The sequence below is a fragment of the Phaethon aethereus genome (assembly GCF_964289735.1).
Source record: "Phaethon aethereus genome assembly, chromosome: 2".
NCBI lineage: Eukaryota > Metazoa > Chordata > Aves > Phaethontiformes > Phaethontidae > Phaethon > Phaethon aethereus.
This window is the reverse complement of record NC_138582.1, coordinates 9,777,693-9,798,526: the sequence shown is the minus strand read 5'-3', so window position 1 is coordinate 9,798,526 and position 20,834 is coordinate 9,777,693. Positions and strand designations below refer to the sequence as shown.

Here is a 20,834-nt window from a genome sequence, read left to right as displayed (position 1 = left end):
CCTTTACACCGCAACATTGCTCTGTGCAGGACTATTGAGCAATAACACAAAGCGAAACTCTAAATTCACCCCAGAACAATCTGGATGCTAAACCCTGGCTCTATGGCATGGATCAGGAGAAATCTAGACCATGATTAATCATAACGAACAATAAAGCTGTTTACATACAATCAGCAAGCAACAGTGCATTTGTCCGATTAGCATTTTAGCTGTGGTGTTAAATTGGGAAAAAAGCAAGCAATTAGGAAATGGATTGGTTAATCATTTTTAATGACTACCTGTGGTGTTAGTAGCATGTTTTGGTTAACAGCTCATGAATCCACAAAGAACCATTTAACCTGCACCCTCCAATAATTGTATTAAAACAAGGCTATAATAACGACAGCTACATACCTGGCAGTACCATCCAATTGCTCTTTCCTATTAAAGAAGAGAGGAAGCGTTACAAGAAAGTGAGGAAAGAATAAGTACATAATAAACCCATCAGATTTTTTTAAACAGAAATTTCTAATCTATTGCTAACAGTTTGTACCTCTTTTGTTCTGTGACCATAACTGACAGCAGAATAAAAGCTACATTTTCAGTTAGCCATGAAGCAAAGAAAGTGATACACGTTCCTGAAACCAATCTGTGCTGCTTAGACTGGCAATCTAGTCTTTGGTGAGAAGTGAACTCCTTTGCCCTCTCTCCCAGGACCTTATTTGCAAAACACCTATTAAATTTCAGGTTGCATTTGAATCACAGAAGAACCTACACACAATGAGTAAGCTTGAAGTCATGGTAATGAGCCTAGACTCAGGCAAGCCTAAGAATTGTTCTCTGAACAAAACCTGAGGTCAAGAAGCCCTCTATAAATTACTCTATACTGGATAATGTGGGAATAGATGAACAGTGAGAAGGGATAAAGAAAAGGAATGTACTGAGCTTTAATTAAACACTTGTGGTGTTTTTTCTTAGAGGTTTTCTTTTTGACATAGGTGAAATCAGTCCTAAAGAAATGTGTTTGGAATAAAACAAAGAAAGAGTTAATATTTGTAATTTGCCCTTTGTGAAGGCAGGAGCCTGAAATGTTCCTTCAAGTCAGTACTGAGCACCAACCGGAGCTGCAGTATTAGCTCAGTGAGCCGAATGTACATGTGGAGACTTCTGTTTGAGCTGAGCAGTAGTTTAAGGGCACTTTTTCTCAGAATGAGGCATAGCAGCAAGTCCAGCATGAAAGTTTAAAGCATAAACTTGGATAAGTAATACCCATTATTAGCAGCTGACAGTCTATAGCCAAAAGTCTTGGCTTTCACAGAATCATTAAGGTTGGAAAAGACCTCTAAGGTCATCAAGTCCAACCATCAACCCAGCACCACCATGCCCACTAAATCATGTCCCAAAGTTTTTGTCCACATGTTTTTTGAACACTTCCAGTGATGGTGACTCCACCAACTCCCTGGGCAGCCTGTTCCAATGCTTGACCACTCTCTTACTAAAGAAATTTTTCCTAATATCCAATCTAAGCCTCCCCTGGCGCAACTTGAGGCCATTTCCTCTCATCCTATCACTAGTTACTTGGGAGAAGAGGCCAACACCCACCTCACCACAAACCCCCTCTCAGGTATTTGTAGAGAGTGATAAGGTCTCCCCTCAGCCTCCTCTTCTCCAGATTGAACAACCCCAGTTCCCAACATTTTAAAATGTTAAGAGCTCAAGGTGATGAAGCTGCCAGTTTGACAGGCAAGAAAAGTGAGGATCAGACAGATTCATACCCATAAGCATACGAATGTCCAGTAAGTCTGAATGTCTTTATCTACGGAGTATTTTCCACTGAACTCAGATGTGGTGATTAAAAAAAAGCCGTGACTCCAAAAAACTTTTATTATGAACCTTCAGTTAATAGTTTCAGTGAGAGACAGTTTTAAACATGCTTTGGCTGTCTTCCACTGAATTATCCCCTTGAGCAATTGGTATTGCCAAAAGACAAGCATTTAACAAGCATTAACTATGTTCACATGCCATGGCCACCTCTGTGAACACCACAATTCTCAGGCCAGTTGAGTTAGAGAGGGAAAAGTAAGAATTTTCAGCATAGCCCATATCTTAACATACCCGGTTCCATCATAGAGGGTGCAAGAGGTACAGATGCCTCTGAAGTCCAGGGCTAAAACTTTATCAGGATCAAAATTACAGAGGGAGAAATAGAGATTTCCAGGGCAATAAACTCCAGAGTCTTACAAAGGGAAGGTGATAATGAGGCAGCCTTCTCCTTGTTTAACATGAGAGCCACTGACAGACTTATCCATGTGCCCCTAATATATCCCAGCAGAGAAAGAGAAAAGAGATGGATCCAGAAGCCAAAAAGCATGTTTTTTAGTCTCAGGCAGGAAGTTAACTGGCAACTCTCTGTTACCTACAAAAGCCTTACTGATATATAGAAAGCCTACAGTTCCTGTCCTGCCTTACACTTCACAGAAAAAGATGGTGGAGAGGTGGACAATGCACTTACCTGAAAAATGGAAATGATACAATTGATTCATAAAATCTCCAGGTAGCAACTAGATCAATCCTGTTGGGGTTAGTAGCATAGTATCTCCAAGCAGCCTGAATTACAAGGGAGAGAAAATAATTACTGTTAGGTAAAGCTATACCCCAGGCTGACAGTAGCCAGTTTCAAAGAACGTAACAATGCACCTGAGTGACTACCTGGAAATAATTACTAATCAGCCATAACAAATCATTGTCACTATATAGCAAAACTATTGACACTGAATTATGATCAGGGAGGCTGTTAAAGGAGACAGGACATGAGACAGAACCACCGACACCAAGACATTGCATTTCACTAAACTGTTTTTATGCTCCTGTCTGGTACATCTAAAAGAGCTTCAAGCGCTGTGGGATCTGTCCAATATTTCTGGAAGTGCTTAAGCTAATTTACTGTCTGATGTACCATCAGAGGAAATTTTGCTGAGTGATTTTCTTTTTCAGCATTTAGCTCCAATCAAAATTCTCTGAGCATATACATAACCCCCCCCCCCCCGTAGCTAAATTAGTTACCTGCTAAGTGGAGATGCTTTAATTTAAAAAGTGAATTCAATTCACCACTCATCCCTGCAGCCCCTTCTGTTTGCTAAGGAGTGTTTTTAATAAGAACAGCATAATATGCCACTCAGCCTGTTTCTCCGGAGGACTGGTTTGATCCTGAGCAGTCCTGAGAACCAATGCTTCCATCTGATACTTTCTCTGTCCCTCTGTGGAAATGCTGTCATTTACTTCACTGCATTCGGGTGTGCTCCACACCTTCTAAGAGTAACTTCTGTCAAATTTGTCAACCTCGGCCTAGTAATTTCAAGCTTAATTTTCTGAATTCATAACAAAGGCCTTAACTGAAGTCCAAGTGAGCTAAGAAGTCTCTTCCCATTGAATCCTCTGATCATCCAGTGACATAACAAAAAATCTAGAGCATGTTTCAGTTTTTACAAACCACACATACTATTTTCGTTGTTTGCCTTGATTGAAACAGTCACTGTCTATTGTTTTACTTCTGTTGCTGTTTTCACATTAATAACAACACAACTTTGCACATAAAAGCACTTTCTCAAGGGATCTGACAAAACCTGGATATTCAAAAGAATGTTTTCAACAGCTTGTTTTCTGTGATTTTGTGGCACTGATGCAGAAGTTTGTTGGTTTCCAGAAGCTACAGATAAGACCCTTTCTTATAAAGACAACTTTCTTATAAAAGATATTCTGGGAATTGAAAGATTTCTCAAAAACTGCAAGGACCACTGGATTATCTAGCAGGACATGAAAAAAACTGACTCCTTTACAAACAGAGCTTCTCATTCCTGCAATGGGAAATGAGAATTTGGGCAGGAGGGAAGCGACGGCCCTTGTTAACCTGAAGCAGCAGTCTTCATACACAACACTTTTTTCAAGGAGGGGATAAGTGGCTGCAAACCTGGATGAGTTCAGCTGCTGGCTTTCTTCTTTTCTCAAAATGTTTTTGACGATGTTGCTCCTGGACCTTCAGTGCCAGCCCTGAGCCCAAAATGCCCTGAAAGCAGAGAGTGAGGCAAGATTTTAGGCATTTCTTACTCAGAAAAAATGAATCAATGATGAGAGGAAACAGGTCTGTGGGTGGAGATGAAGATGGCTACGTGGGACCTTTATGCAGTACAGCATGCCTTTCCCACTGCTCTGCTCATGAGACACAAGTTTGTCATGATCATCTCAAGGGCCACAGGCCACACCAAATCATGTGAACGTCCTCAACAGGCTTCTTGACAGTCTACTGCCTTTCCAAGATGGAGGTGTCCAGGTAGTGTTTTACTTTCCACTCAGGGTAGAGTGAAACTGTGTTCGTGTGATAAAAGAGCTATGCTAACCATACTCCGGATTTGGGTGTGTGGGACCTCCCATCCTCCGTGGAATTCTTTCCAAGTCTCAATCTAAAGGAAAAATATCCTAAACTCTGGACGTGGGATGGTTTCTGGTTCTATTCAGTCCATCTCACCCAGATCTTGTTTCATTCTTACCTGAGGACTTTGCAGACAAGGCAAATATTTGGCCTATGTAACACAAGAGAACAAATAGACTTTCAAAAGCGATTTAGAGATCATTACTTAAGCAGCCAGATTAGTATTCAACTGCCTAGATCAAAAATACCTGTACTGTCACCTGATATCAAAATTCCCTTTAATCTTAATGGCTAGAAATACTGCTTCTGTGGTGGTGTCAGAGATCTCCTCTAGGAAGTAAGGGAGACAGGTGAGATGAAATGCTCTGCAGAGCTGCACTGCTTATAAAGGATGACCACCGGTCTGTGATGATCACTCAGATGTAGATCTCTGGCTTGCAAGTGTTTAGAGCTAGGTAAAATGGGCTCAACCATAATTTTTAATACAATGGGCCCCAAATCCTTTAAAAATATTTTTTGTGTGGCTATGTCAATACCAGTAAACTAACCCGGGTCAGGGTACAGGCTGATGAACTGCCCTGTGATTTGCCTGACTGTTCACTTGCTGGATTAATTTAGTCCTGTGCCAATGAGCACTATCTATCTCAGACAATACCCACACATGGTTCAAGGAGTATTGGGGTAAGATATGATTCCCAATAGGCTCTAAGCAAAGTTGGGAAGAAAGGAGTTTGATTTACCAATATAGATCAGCTAAAGTGTCTGAATCACTTCTTAAAAAGGGATTTTGATTCCACTGGCAGTTTTGATCACTTTACCTTCTTTTTGCAAGTGCACAGCACTGGGCTGTGGCAGAGGAGGGGGAAGGTACTTACTGCAGGAAGAGCAAAGAAAGACACTCCAATGAGAGAAAATGTAGCTGCAATCAGCCGTCCCTCCCATGTTTTGGGGGTCTTGTCGCCATACCCAATCGTAGCGAGGGTGATCTGTAGGCAGAATGACCAGGACTTCCCATAAGAAAAAACAAAGCCAACAGATCTGCTTTAAATGTCACCACGAAACCTACATAACTCATTCAGCTCTAGAGGTGCTCATGCACAGCTTCTTAAATTAGGATCTTGACGATGGACCAACCAATTTTTTTTAATGGCATCACAGTCCAGAGGCATTGCACCAGGGATAATGGATTTAATCTTAAAGCAGCTGCCTCTCTGGGATGCATTTGCTGAAAGGGAACTCCATCTGACATTGCACGTGGAGTGAGTCTCCTGCCCACCACCAGTGCACAGTTAGGAATGGGACTTGCCAGTTAACAGCTTGCAGAGCTTTAACAAACAGTCAGGGCTACCACTCCCTGAAGCCTCAGTCTCTGTAAAACAAAGATGACTTTGTGAAAACTTACTCCTTTCCTGCACAATTGCTGATTTCCAGCTGTGTACCTTGTCTCACTAATGAGACTTTATCTCAATGTCCTGGATAGGTAAGGATATGAAAATATCCAGGTGTTCTATGCAACACTTGGGACCTTTTGATTAATAATGGTGGGAAAGGATCTTGCCATTCATAAATTAACTGCATTAAATAAAAAATATGCTGCTGAATATTTTTTCATACCCATACCCTAACTAATGGTAGCAAAGGAACATGAATTCTGTCTGCCAGGTGGGAGGAATATTTTGCAATCAGATGAGCAGTGGCACAAACCAGTACTCCTGTTTTCATCAGAAGAGGCAAGAACAGATATATCAAAGGTCTCTCTTGCTCAGTATCCTACCACCAATGGCATTCGCTGAGTGATTCTTGGCGAATGCATGTGAGACACAAGAGAAGTGTCGAGTTATCCTTTCCAGAGACATTTTGGACTTGTTAAGTGTCATCCCATTAATCATTGCTCCAATCTAACCAGATTCCTCTGCAAGGCCTCTTGTCCCTCATGAGAGTCAACAGCACCTCCCAGTTTGGCCAGCTCTGGTTTTGCCATTGTCTGAGGCATGTAACTCTCACAGGCAGGATAGGTCTCCCATAGGCATATAGGCTCCGCCAGTGCAGTTTACACCTAAAAGAGAGGTTTCCCAGAAGCCAGGAGCACAGACTGATTTCTGAAAGGCGTTTAAGCACCTAAGGGCCTTTGTCTGACTGAAAATCACCAGGGGGGTAACTTCTGTTAATTGGTTGTAGGGGCATCCCTACTTTGATAATGTTATACTAGTAACATGCTTCTCACACAAATTTAGCAGCACTTATACTGTAATCCATAACATCAATACTTTACCTCTTCCTGGATATGAAGTTTTTAAGAAGGGGATAAGGTATTTTTGGAGTCACTTACCAGCCCCCACCACAGTGCATCCGCATAGGTTTCAAACTCTTCCTTCATCTCCACCCCATTAGCATCCTTTTCAGGAACATCTTTTTCAACCAGATAAACAAGAAACGAGGAGAGGATGAGCGTCAGGAACCCAATGTACCAAGCAGTGATTAGTTCCTGCAAAAGAAACAGATGGACAATGGAGGGGCTGAAAACAGTCTCAATACCCACAGTGGCAGAGTAAACGTCAGGAGAAGAGAGAAGCACTGAGGATAACAGCAGAGCTGTCGCTGATGGCTTCGTCACAGTCCATGACCAGCCCATCTCAGCACTTACTGGGACATAATGCAGAGATTTACAAGAATTAGCCCTCACATGGCATCTTCCTTGGGAACAGCTTGGAGCAATCTGCAGTTGTAGTGCTGCATAAAGCTGGGTTAAGGACTTAGCTGCACACATGACACAGGGTGATGCAGGGCTCTGTCCCTGACCTTGACTCTTCCCATTCCTGCTGCCCCTAGGCTTGGTCAGTCTTAGCAGACAAATCAACAATTCTGCCCTCTCCCTACCTCCATAGGGCCAAGTCTGCAGGATGCAGTTGCTTCTCTTTAGGCATATCAAAGCAGGTTCTGAGGTATGACTTCACCACAAATTGATGCAATAAGAACAGACCTTGAAAGTTGTCTGTGTGAAAACAAACCTGAGCATCCTTGTTTTAGAGGGAGTGACTACAGTGGAGTGTGTGGCTAATCCCACTGAGGTGGGAGATGCAGCAACCCAAGTTCAAATCTCAGCAATCTCTGAACCAAAGCAGAAACTTTTTTGGTGAAGGTCTTCTCAAGTGGGTAAAAAATGAATATTCCACTTCCTTTTGGTTTTTTTCATAATTGAGTCTTGAGATAAGTCAACTTTCTTGGCTGATTTCTGGTGTGCAACCATAGAAGGAAATTTTTTGGCTATCTTTGTTAACAAAATTGTTTCTTTAGTGTCTCCAGTGAAGCAAAGTTCTTGCAACCCCTTCTTATATTCTGCAGCCAGCTGAGGTCCAAAGGGCGGTGGTTGGGAATCAAACAAGGAACATTTGAATGAAATCCCACACAATGAAGTCTTAAACAATTTCTAAACAACGTCTTTGGCACATAGACTTCTTCCATGATCTCAGTTTCCTGAGAAACATTTTTGACATAAGTGTTTATGTGCCACCTGCCTTGTAGCAAGTTTATACGGGGAAGAAATAGAAGCTGGTATGAAATGAAGCAGGGTGGGTATCCTATCAGCCACTACAAAGAAGCAAAGTCTAATTATGCTATGCCAGCTGGCACTTTAATTTTCAAAAAACCCCTAAAATGTCAGGTATGTCATTCATGGATAAGAAAAAGCAGTATCTAGCACAGAGTTTACATAATTTCTCTACACCCTGTACAGATGAGAAATCTCATCTAGAGGACTTTTATGCAGATAGTTTTTAACTTGTAATAATTTTTGCTTAAAATGCAAGAACACAACGTATCTGTCTGGTGTGAGACAGGATGTGTCTGACTATATAATCAAGTTAGACTGAGCAAAGATGATTTTAGAAATTTTCTCCGTCTGGGTTCACACCATGTGCATCTTTGTATTGCCTGACCCATGCATCCGAAGAGAAATTATACCAGTAGCTCCCTCTGAAACAACATTTCTGCTAACCGGTCTCTTTCCGTCCACCCAAAGTCCTATTCCATCTGTTGATCTAACAAGTAAATATGAGAAGCCACTACAAGCATGTTGTAAATACAGAGGAATTTCTGTCAAAGATTTCAACATATTTCATTGTTAAAGGGATGTCCCTAATCTCGTTCAATGTAAAGGCAAAATTCCTGTTGTAATAAGTGTGGGAATGAACACTCTCTCTTGTGACTTCCCAGGACCACTATAGAGTAGAGAAAGGTAAAATAAGGGGTAGAAATCGTTCAGAGAATGGAAAAAGGAATAAAGCTGAAACGACAAAACTATTGCTTGAACTACTAGCCATAATCCCAAGGCATTGCTATACCTGTGCATCCCCTCTCTTTCCCTTAAATGTCTCTCCCACAAACCCCAGCTGAGCCCTGCAAGCTCCTCACTTACTTTGCTATGCGCACAAATGGCTGATCCCAAAAGTTTCCATGTGCCTCCCCGCCTGTCCATTCGGAGCATCCGTAGGATCTGAAGGAAGCGGAGGCTTCTGAGAGACGTGGCCAGAACATTGCCCTGGTTCCCAACAGCAACCACGGGCACTGAAGCAATCAGCACAAAGATATCTGCAAGGCGAAAAGAACAAAGCCTGCCAACAAAAGTGGCCCCATCACCTGCTTCTTAATCCCATCTGGTTGTGCTGCAGATATCCCCAGGCAAATTTTAAAGCTGCCTGAAAATGCCTTTTCTTGCCAATTAAACAGATATCTGAACCTACCGCACAGTTGGCATCATGCACAGAACCCACTAGAGCGCCTCGTAATCTGTTTACAGATCAATGCACTGGACTTGAGACACTGCCTGAGCTTGCTTAGGGAGGCACAGAAAGAGTGTCCTAGTGCTGACAGAAAACCAACCCTAAATTCATCTGTCCCACAGGACCACCATCGTGAAGGCAGACTTATAGGTCAGCAGACAAGAAAATCTGTTTTTGATGGTGCATCTACTATTTTTTTCTTCTGGCTGAGTTTTCCTTTAAAATCTCAAAGCCAGTTCTATTTTCTGTAAGTGCTCACAGCGCCAATTTGCTGATCAGCTGAAGAGGTCTGAAATGCAAATCACATCACTTCTGGTTGTTTTTTTTTCTTTTTCTTTCTTTTATTTGTTTCCCCCCTACTTTTTGATCCTATACATACACAAGTAAAACATGGTACCAAAGGGTTTCAAATGTTCTCTGGGCACTCAGTCTTTATATTGTCTTCATATTTTATTTCCAGACAAAAAGAGTGGCACCAAATAGGTTTCAGATTTATTCACTTTCAATCATTATCAAAACAAATTTGTGCCAGGGACAACCAAGAGATGATACTAATAAATCCAGTGGGGTCTTTTCTGTTCCTTACCAGATATCAATGAAGATTCATTCTCAGAAGTGAGATAACACTTTCACTGAGAAGGCATGAGATGGTATCAATCCCACTTGCTCACACCATGCTCTACTGCCTTCACAATGCTATTAGAAGTATAAGAAATATTTCTACAACAGTAGCACCCAAAGGAGCACTAGTAAATTGAAGATAGCACAGATGCACAAAGAAAATTTGTTCCAATTCTGTCTACTATTTAGACCGATAAGATGAATAAAAGGAGGGAGAGGGAAGAGGGTAGCATGTATTCATATAACTGCAGCACCATGGCTCCCCAAAGTGCTATGTGCTGTAAAAATAAAGAACAAAAAGCTAGTGCTTGGCCTGAAAAGCATCACAATAAATGACAGAGTCCTGGAAACACTGAACAAATGTGGATGTGCATGACAGGTGCTCAGGGCAGAGTGAGCTTCTAAATGTTGGCTAGTTGGTTCGTGGACATAATGGAGAGTTTTAGGAGATGGTTCAACATGAATAACGAGCAGTTTTATGATAGCTGTAGGCAGTGCCTTCCAAACCTGAAAGACAACATTGGTGAAATCACAGAGATACTTGTTTGCAAATGCAGACCAACATTACAAAGGTAAAACACAACATTTGAATATGAAAGAGGGCTGGGGAAGATGGCACAGGGCTGGGATCTGGAGCAGTTTGAAACTGAAGACAAACAGGGTATATTTCAGGATGAGCTTAAGAAAAATGCAGTGGGACTCAGGACAAGGAAAATGTGTTTGAAGAGTAGAAAGATTAATTTTTTTTAACCCTGAGCAGCCACCCAAGTGTCTCTTGAATGAATCATTATTGCCAGGTACTTCAAATAACTACGCCAAGCAGGACACAGTTCCTAGCATAAAGAGCAGATGTGATTTCAGTGCTTTTTGCACTGCCATTCACTGGTTCTTGGCATCCCCCCAAAGTGTCTCGGAAGAAAAAGGACATAGTGGGGAAAACAGTAGTAGAGAGCATGTGCCTACCCAGCATGCACAAAGGCTTCCTGGCAAATTTGAGTCTCCCCCTCCATCCTTTGTAGCGGCAGCAACACCCAGCAGCCCAGATTCTTAAGGCAAACTCTGCTCCAAAGATGAAAATGGCAAAGGTTTCCTGTATCAAAGACACAAACTACATTGTTAGACTCGTAACAAGTTTTGCAGTAGTTCTGGACAGAAGGATATAGCTGAAGGAAACAGATGAGGTGCAAGTGTTGGGGTATGTGTGTGAGAGAGAGAGGAGAAAAAAGTGGGGAGGTAAATATAGGTTGATGAAAGAGGCAAGGCAAGGTGGGACATAGCTTTACTGCCTTCTGTACTCTGCAGAAAGGATATGCCCCTGCTGCTGGGTAAATGTGAAGCGCTTACCCTGCCTTGATGAAAGGGCAATTACTTCATGAGAAGACCTCCTGTTTCACACTAAATGAGAAGACATATGTGAGTGGTGATGGCAAAATCCCCAGTACACTGTATACCCACACCCAGGCTTACCCACCAGCAGCTTGTTCATGCAGCCATATCTAGAGAGACAGGGGCAGGATATGGTATATTCATATGGTCATATTTAAGGCAATGATAAAGGCATATATAAGACAAATTTAAGGCATAGTATTATCCCCTTAAATTTCTGGAACACAGAAGAATGTAATTTTCCACCATGCTTAAGAGCTCTTCTAAACATGGGGAGGGAGTGGGGAGGAGAGAGCTTTCCCAAGTTGCTCAGCAGAGATGGGCCAACAACAGCACGGGGCACACAGTTACTTTTCCTCTCTGTGAATAGATGACAAGGAGGGAAAGGGGATTTTTCCTGATGCTCATACCCACAGCTGCTAGGCACTTCTGAAAACCACTGAAAGCCACATAAAAGCAAGCACAGGAGAAGGAAAAATAACCTCAGGCTTTTTCAAATGTGAATAGATGGGTCTGAGCAGGGTAACAGGGACCAAAAGTGAGTTTCACATTCCCTAGAGAATGAGGGTGTTTTCATACAAGTGCTTTTTGAGAAGGAACAGGCAAGGAGAATTCACCTTTCACATCTCTTGGCACTTAGTTCCTGCTCGGATCTATATGTCTCTGAGGGTACATCTCAGATCTACTCTTGCTGTGCAGTTTCCCTACGATGCTTTTCTACAAGGCCAAGTTAAGTGAGAGACCATGCTTTCTATTTCATGATAGCTATGACAGCAGAGGAAGTTCTTTGTTAGGGGAATTTTCATAATATGATGAATACATCGTGTTTATAATTAGTGAGGGGTTTTTTCCTATTTTTCTCATCTTCTGCCAAATGGGAGGCCTACAGAAATACAGTCTTGAGCATGAACTCCAGCATTTATAAAACAAGCATGCTGGAAACACAAAAAAAGAAATATATTTGCTGCAAATACATAGATAGTCATCGGAGGCACTGCTTGCAACCATTTCAGTTATGCTGCTATTGGGCACAAGCACGAATCCAATTCTGATGACGTCCATTGAAAGAAATGCTGTGATTTGTACGATATTATAGAATGAATCAAAATTGTTGGAAGATCCCCAAAAAATGAGTTTTCAAATGTGCTCAGGTCTGGCATGGTCAATAGGAAAATTATTGATACTTCAATGGGAGAACTGTTGGGCAAATACTGAAAGGTCATTATTTCAAAGTCTCAAGTTAGTATTTTTCCTCTCTCTGACTTCATTTTTACTCAGTTATTGTTGACAATGGACCAGGAACTCTCCAATATGTAAGTGTACGGTCACTGCCTGAGGACCAACAGAAGATATCTTTTTGTATGCAGAACTGGGAGTAAGTTTCCATCACTGCTGATGGGCCTGGTTTCAATTTAAGGACATTACCAGGGTGATGCAGCAGCCACTACTTACCAGCAAGAGGAGCCAGTCTCCCGAAACAGTTTCATACTCCTTGAAAGTTGTCAGGACAGCTAAGATCAAACACCCCAAGACAATCAGAAACCTGGAATGAAATCAAAGGAAAACACAGCATTGTTACCCCTCTATGTATTTCCATTGGAGATATTGCCTATAAAATCTGGGGTAGAGACCTTCAGCGAATGGCTACTTCCTATTGGTGAGCAGTGAGGTGGGCTCTCATGAAGATCAGGGGTTCTCAGCCTGGACAGGGGAGTCTTGGCAGCCAATAAAACATGGCAAGATCTTGAATCAGAATGGTCCTGGGACAGACATGCATTAATTAACTCAACTGCATTCTTCAGGAAGGTAATGGATGATGCTGCGTTTTGGGAAGGAATTATATGGTATGGCAGAGGACTGTCATGCTCAGGAGGTCTATTCCAAGCTGATGTGCTGTGTACTTCACAAAATGGCACTGCAGTTACAGTGGAATGAATCTGCTTGGCCACAGCCTGAGACCTGAGAAACAGTAAACGATTCAACACAAAGGACAAACCCTCCCTTGAAAACTGCACTGCATTTCTTTTTTCCTTCTTTTTTTGCACTCATTTCTATGCAGATGAAAAGCTGAAAAGGTTTGAAAGAAAAACAATAGAGAGGGTAAAGTTCTGCTCTCCAGTAAACACAGTGCGTGATAAATCACTGTCCCTGTGCTATTGTCTGTCTGTGAGGCTCCAGAACACAGAGATTTGACAGAAATTTTAACTCCCACTGCTGGTAAATCCAATTTGGTCTAATCTAAAGTCACATTGATCTGCTTTGTAAAGCTATTGCGAGTTCCAAGCTATTCAAAATCTTTTACACATAAAGAGGTAAGAAAAATCAAGGGAGTCTCGTAAGTGGTAACTGTGAAGCAGAGTGGGGGAAGGTCATATTCCAGTACTTCATGTACCCAGATCATGGGCATTTTAATGTGCTCCCAAAACCTAATCCACGGGAACAGAGGGGCCATGGAAATATTTCAGACCTTAGTGAATAAATTGGAAGTACATCTCCATAAAAGCTCTGGATCCCTTGCTTTCATAGCTAGGGTACATCAAAGAAATGATGGGCATTAGGTACTGAAATCATCCAGGGAAAAAAGCTTGTTAAGACTCAAACTGTGCTTAGTCTGTACTACCCGTTTTGAATTTCAATCTGATACCTAAAGTGTGATTTCATATCTTGCTGAATTTGTTTCACTGGGTGAAATGATCAGAGTCCACAGCCTGCAGTGTGGAGGCAGACAGCAAGGACCATGGGGAAGGGGGCTCAGCTCAAAGACATGTGTCCTCTAACCTGCCTTGGGGTTTTGTTTCCTTCTTGTATGGGGAAACTTAGGGCTAAGGGAGCATGTCCTGAAAATTTGCAACATTTTTGCAGCTGGAGTAAAAGGAGAGAGTTGAGCTCCAGATAGATCCTGCCACCTTTTGGGGGTGAATTTCCCCCAAACAGCATCAGCTAGCACCTTCCATGCAAGGAGCAGGCAACAGTGGAACACTTCCCAGCAAAGCCCAAAGGATTTTTGTGCTGTGGCTTTCCTAACATTAGCTGTTGAGACTGGAGTTTTCTATGCCAGGAAAATTTCAGATCAGCCATTTCAAGTAAGGTTAGAACAGAAATAAATATGTTTGCTCATGCTAAATAATTCTGGATTTCTTTGACAAGTTTCACCTTCTCCCACTCACCAGCCATGCTCTAGAGCAAGGGTTATGTGATTGGTAGGAAACAGAATGTGTCTTTTACCATCTACCTGTTATGAACTGCACTCCTGCTGCTCAAGACATTTGGTAGTTAACCTAGCAATTCTGCGATGTTCCTGCCATGCCCTCAATCTTGCTTTGTCGCACCAGACCTTGCTCTCCCCACCTTGCAATTACGAAGCCGGTGGCTCACTGGCTTCCCAAGACCCACGATCCAAGTACCCTGCACCTCTATGAGCAAAGTGGTGCGAACTCAACCGAGGCAACATGATTCCTTCAATCAGCTATAATCCACCTATGATCCACCACATTGCAGCCGTTACAGTGGTACCATCACTAATTCTCCATTCAAAGCCTTGAGCCATGGCTACTTGACACTTTCCATTACAGCCATTTCTTTATATCATGTGAAAATTCAGTCACCCACCAGCTTACAAGTATCATGTTTTAATGAAATGATTTAATGAAAGGCGAAACACAATGAAGACAGTCCAAGGAAATGACATCATCAGCTACCTAAACTAAAGGTGTGAATTTACAATATCATTCAACAAAACAGCACTGTCAATTAAAGACGATGTGCAGATTTTTGTCCAAGAGGAAGAGGGAAGATAGTAGTGAAATCGTCTTTGCCTAAAACTGCCTGCGGTTTTACCACTAGAGGGTAACGGTGCTCCACAGAGCAAGGGGATACGGCGCTCGCTCCTGTTTTCATTCCCCATGAGACAAACTCAATGCAGGTGATGTTCAGGTGATCCCAGCCATGTATTTGATATGCAAGAAAAGGAAGTCTCACGGCGGTGAAAAGGCTTTTCCTTGGTCCCTAAAAAACCCAAATGTTTGCATTAATGGACAAGGAGTGCTGCTAGCTCGATCTCTCTGCGCGCCACAGCCCACGCTGCAAGCCCCACTGCTGAAAGTGAGAGCCCACCCATGAAAACAACAGATCATGCAGGACAAAAAAAAAGGGTAAAAATAGGGTGAGAGGGTGAGACTGGAGTTCACAAGTCACCATGAATAATTTCGAGGGCAAACCTGAGCAGGGAATGTGGTCTGAACTCCCCATTGCAGGAAGTGCATGAATGCAGCCCAGAAGAGTGCCTCTGAGGTGCAACTGCTGAGCACGAACCTCAGTCCCAAAAAAACACACAGCCCACGGAGCCAGGTTCCTGCTCCTTCTTGCAGTACTCTGGGGCGTATGGGATGAAAAGCCTGTGTTGGGACACATAACTGCAATCCTTGGAAGGGCCAGCTCTCCTCCGACCACACTGTTTCCAAAGGATAAACACCCACTGCAAGTTAATCAGATCACATCTCAGCAATCCTCCTTTAGCATCTGAAATGACGCCCGTGTTCAGAGCACGCAATGAATTTTAATCTCCATTGATGATATCCAGCCCACCAATTTCCCTGCAAGCCTCTTCTGGTTCGGATCTTGGTGTTTATGAAGCCTGCAAGTTTTCTTGTGTCCTCTTTCTATGGAGGATGCTACACAGGTGGAATGTTTTTTTCATGAATCCCCCTTACGGAGCAAAGATGATAGCAAGGTACATCTTCACCTTGCTGTTTATGCCCATATTGTAGGCATATATACCACCTATGCCCATATTGTGGTCTTGTGAACATAAAGACTCTTAACTTGCTTGACAGTTGCTGAGTCTACATTGTCCTATGGCAGTAGGACAACACCTGAGTCTATATTGTCTAATTTCATCTTTTAGAGGCAGCAGTGGGGGTCTGGTGGTTGAGTCTGACTGTAAAAATAGTAACAGGCAGATCACAGGGAAAGAAACTGCTGAAATCACAGGGGATGATCAGAGGAGAGACTAACAGTGACCTGGGGAATCAAGGGGCAGAGAGGGAGAAAGTCTCAAATTTACTCACAGTTATAACGCTACTATCCACAGGACGTAGAGCACCAAGGGTTAGAAGAAAGAAATACGGTAAAAGTCGAGGTTTACTAATAAAAATTGAGACTTATTAAGAAGCCTAAGCTTCCTGTTGAACAGTGTTTTAGTAGGAGGCAGACTTCAAGACTGTAAATCAGATATGCCAAATGAGGATCTGAATTTGGTTCTGCAGTTTTTAGAATCATCCTTACTATCATTTTACATCATTTTTCACAGCCCATTACAATGTACTTATTTGCAGTATTATGCCTAACATCCTGATTAGTTTCTTGTATGTATAAGTTCCAGACCACCAAATGGCAGTGCTCTTTTGTCACGGTCACAACTAATATGCTATTCTAGTAAATAAATGTTCTTGTTGTTGGGAATCACATGTTTAACACTGATATTTTCTAATTGCACTATTTTGGTGTATTAAAGACAGTATTACAAAAACAATACATATTTTTCCAGGAAAGAAGAAACGATTTATGACTATGCTAGATCATGAATCTAATGTTTCTTGGATGAACATCACAGATCATTTTCTTTGCTAAATTTTGATTTCTTTTAATATTTCACATTCTTTGAGTTTTTCTTCTCTATTTGCTTTCACTTGGAGCCAATATAATGCAGATCTAGCTGAGAACTTTTTCCATATATAGGTGCTCATCAGGTATCCTGCTCACCATCTCTTGCTTCAAAATTTTAGGAGCAGATCACATAGTAATTTGTACATAACCTATTCCAAAACATAGCAGTCCTTTTGAAGCTGTCATGAGGACAAGATACATCAGGCCAAAATGTATTTGCATCTGGCATCATTTTGGCAAATTTTGCCCTGTGTGACAAAATTTTAAATCTCAAGTAGTCTTACAGTTAATGGAGAGGAACATGTGCTTCCAGTGTACAACTCATGTTGGTCAGAAGCTGGTCAGAAGCACCTACAGAGACATCTTCTTCTCTATGACTGTAAGGAAAGACTCTAGTGACTAGCTCCTATGGAGGTGTTTACTGTGTAAATTAGCTGAATGCCGCCCCTTACATTCAGCCCCGTTTTGGATGTAATTACAAACACCGCCTGTTAATAATGTTTATATATTTTTACTACTGAAAAAATTAGCCTACCAGCCATATCAGCCCACTTCTTACACAACCAGGTTTCTCCTAACTCCCTTGCTGTAAATTTAGGTATCACATCTACATATGGCTGAGGATCCTGCCCAGAAAACAATAATCCAGGCTCTGGGCAGGAAAGCCTCTTGAACAGTTACTAGTAAGAAATCCCCTCCAGTGCAGCAGTGCATAGACTTCTGTTTGCTCTTACATCTTCCATACCATTTCTGCAAGCCATTGGAATTTCCTTCATCTCCAAATATTCATATGAATCTGAGATTTTTCTGCTTTGTTCCATTTGGTCCTTTCTTGTTTTCCCCTAAAACTTGTGTTCTAGTTTCATTATGTTCTGCCACCTGGCAAATGCTAATGGAATTCTCTAAGATTGTATTAGGAAAATCTGGTAGTGTTTTGCTCAATTTTTGGTTTATGGTTCCCAATGCAATATGCTCCTAAAACCATGGTTCATGCATGCTTTCCCAAATTTCATATTGGAACAATCTTATTTTCTTCAACTATTGGCTTTTACCCATAAGGATTAAAAATGCATCTTTTCTCACAGTTCTTTCAGTTGTTTTATATTCCTACCCACCATCTTTTTCTCTGCATCCAAACTTCAGTTTTCACAGAACATCTGCAGTATCTTGCACTGATCATTCTATGGGTGTTAATGAGAAGCTCGAGTTGGGATTTTTAACACTAAAAAAATTACATTACCAAATATTTGAGAACAGCTCTTCAGAGAGAAGGGAATGCATGCCTGATTTTCACAGACTTGGGAATACTCACTGCTTAATATTTAGATTCTTGCATCTCTGCTATTCCAAGCAATAGGCCGGTTACTCTTACAGAGATCAGTACTGAGATAAGGGGGACAGGAAAAATCTGAAAACTTTGTGAGGCTACAAATGTGCACCATGCAGAGGGGTACGGGGAAGTGCACTGAGAAACTCAGTGGAGGTCTTGGAGGAGGAAGGACAAAGTAGCAAATGCTTCAGATATGGATGTTCAAAGATCCCTTTTTGGGTCCATAGATTCCACTGGGTACATACAGACATCCACAGCTCCATGCAGGAGCCCCTGGCCCAATGCCATCATACAGCAAGGACAGGGTAGAAATGCCACACTCGGTAAGCTGAATTGCACTCTTGCTCTGCTGCAATGGCAGAGACAGAGCAAGATCCTTCACAAGATGCTGGAGGAAACCCTAAGAAGTAAGGAAAGATCCCCAAAAGATCGCCAGTCTCACTGGCATACCAGCTGATCTGGAAGGTAATGAAGTGGGAGCCCAGAATGACACTAGTCCATTGAGGACCGAAGTGAGAGCCGTCGTCCCTCTCACAGCAGGAAGCTGAGCCAGAAAAGCCTAAACGCTTACTCAAGCCAGCTGTTTTTATGACCTTGGATTCTCAGGCTTCACTGCTGTTTCCCTAAGCCTGGAAAGCTTTTAAAAAACAACATCTGGGAGAGGAAAGCTGTGCTTCACAGCAGGACATTTAAGGTGCAAAAGAACAGCTTTTAAATCAGATGGTTCCACTCTCCTGTCCTCCACATGCAAGCCAAGAGGCTGGTTAAGGCCTCCTCTTGTTGCTTTTGCTTAAGGTCCACTCCTAAATTTTTTTTGTTCAGTGCATTGTGTACCAGTTGCCAGCTTCCTTAAGGAGTCTGGCGTGCCGGTACAGAATATTTTGGGTCAGCAATGTCAGACAGCATGAACGCCATCATCCTGGATTTTCTGCTGCGGGGAACATTTCAGAAAAACAGCCTGACACATTTCCTAGGTTTGCTGGCATGAGAGTACAAAATAGAAAGCCCAGAGCACTACATTTCCCTGCCTGATTTTTCTCAGTGTGGAAGACAGGAGCCATTCCCCTGAGACCCCATTTCCATCTTGTCTCTGAGACAGTTTTAAAGATGCTCTGAAAGGCCTAGCATACACAGGTTACAAAAAGAGGCCTAGACATCTTATCACATGGGCAACTGGGGGACAGACTTCAGACGCGAAGAGGAGGCAATGATAGCATTAGCTACCAAGGAGTTACATGTCTCCTATCCTCCTGTGGCTTGAATAAGGATGGGAAAGCATCTGACTGCTCCAACTAAATATTCCAAGTTGCTCTGTTAGTGGCTTTAAATTCTATTTTTACATTAAGTGAATGCCATTGGACTGAACTATTGTTTGGGGCTTTTATCTGCCATTACGAGTACGCCTGTCCATGGGCTTATCTCTGGCCGGCAGCACGCTGCTAATTGAGTTGAGACTCATGGACTATGAAACACGGTGGGCCATGCAGCACAGCAAAGCAGGAACAGCACAGAGCCAAACCGCATCACCCAGCAGCCCGAGCTGCAATAACGGCAAACCAAATGAGTTTCAGAAATGCTACTAACAGGACTTTCTCCAAAGGACATTAACAAATTTGTGTAAAGCCATTCGAAGGTAACGTTAAGAGTCGTACATTGGTTTCTGCTAAATTTTGTGAAATAAAAGTGTAAGACATTCGAAAGTCAGCCTGTAATTCCGCAGTCAAGTGCCCAGCCTACAGCAAACTCTGTAAAGAAATAAAGTGAATTTAGGTATATAAAAAGCCTAAGGGAAGATCATTAATCATCCATGCCAACACTTAAACATCCGGAGTAGGAATTTCCAGGAAGGTGCCTTTCTAAGCATCACCAACACTGTTGTGTCCAGAGAGATGAAAAATCAAGGACTCCACTTCCAAACATGAAAAAATCTCAAGGATACCCAAGAATTAGGATCTCTCACACAGACATGCACTATTCTCCCCACAAACCCTTCCAATGTTTTTTAGAAAGGAGGAGTGTGTTATGTCCACTGAGTGAATTGTTAGGGAGGTCCAAATAATGAAACAGGGGCAAAACTCCTGAACCCACTGTTGTGCTTTTGCCTTAACTGAGCACATTGTTGTGATATTTTCTGCCATCCTGTTTGAAATCAATGAAAACGAAAAGACTGCAGGGGAGCGGGGAGCCAGGGGGAAGAAAACCAGTCAAACAAGCTACCCACCCCTTCTTGCACCGGACCAAATTCCCTTTCTCATAGGCACTCATATCAAATATATTAGGTTTTCCAAAGGTAATATAGCTGAGAGTGAATTGCTAATACCAGGAAGACACCACTGCCCAGAAATAGCCTCTGTAGCCTCTAATACAGGATTTCTACATAGGGAAGTGATAACATTAATTTGGTAGGCAGCCAGATTCTTACAGTGAACTGAAAATAGAATCTTTACTCTTTACCCAAGACTTCAACCCATTTTGGAGCTTTGGAAGGTTTGGGGGTTTTTCCTGTGTTGGAACCTACATTGCAAAAGAACATAGTTTTCAAAACAATGCTAATACTTCCAACCTATTCTAGCATTTTCAGACAGGTGGGACTGCCAACTGAAAAAGCAATTTCCAATTTGGACTGTATCCTCTTTGCCTGTGCCATCTC

At 42.2% G+C, this 20,834-nt stretch overlaps 1 protein-coding gene across 2 annotated transcripts in view; it reads right to left on the bottom strand.

Moving 5' to 3' along the window:
- The window catches only part of KCNQ3 (potassium voltage-gated channel subfamily Q member 3), a gene marked incomplete at both ends in the record, with an annotated part of 215,141 nt that overhangs the window by 22,235 nt on the left and 172,072 nt on the right, over window positions 1-20,834 (bottom strand). For both annotated transcript variants that reach the window (XM_082015414.1, XM_082015415.1), the window contains 8 exons: window positions 394-420; window positions 2,492-2,586; window positions 3,947-4,042; window positions 5,281-5,391; window positions 6,735-6,890; window positions 8,820-8,992; window positions 10,768-10,894; window positions 12,643-12,733. In XM_082015414.1, coding sequence (XP_081871540.1) covers window positions 394-420; window positions 2,492-2,586; window positions 3,947-4,042; window positions 5,281-5,391; window positions 6,735-6,890; window positions 8,820-8,992; window positions 10,768-10,894; window positions 12,643-12,733 — 876 coding nt within the window. The remainder of the gene's footprint in view (window positions 1-393; window positions 421-2,491; window positions 2,587-3,946; window positions 4,043-5,280; window positions 5,392-6,734; window positions 6,891-8,819; window positions 8,993-10,767; window positions 10,895-12,642; window positions 12,734-20,834) is intronic.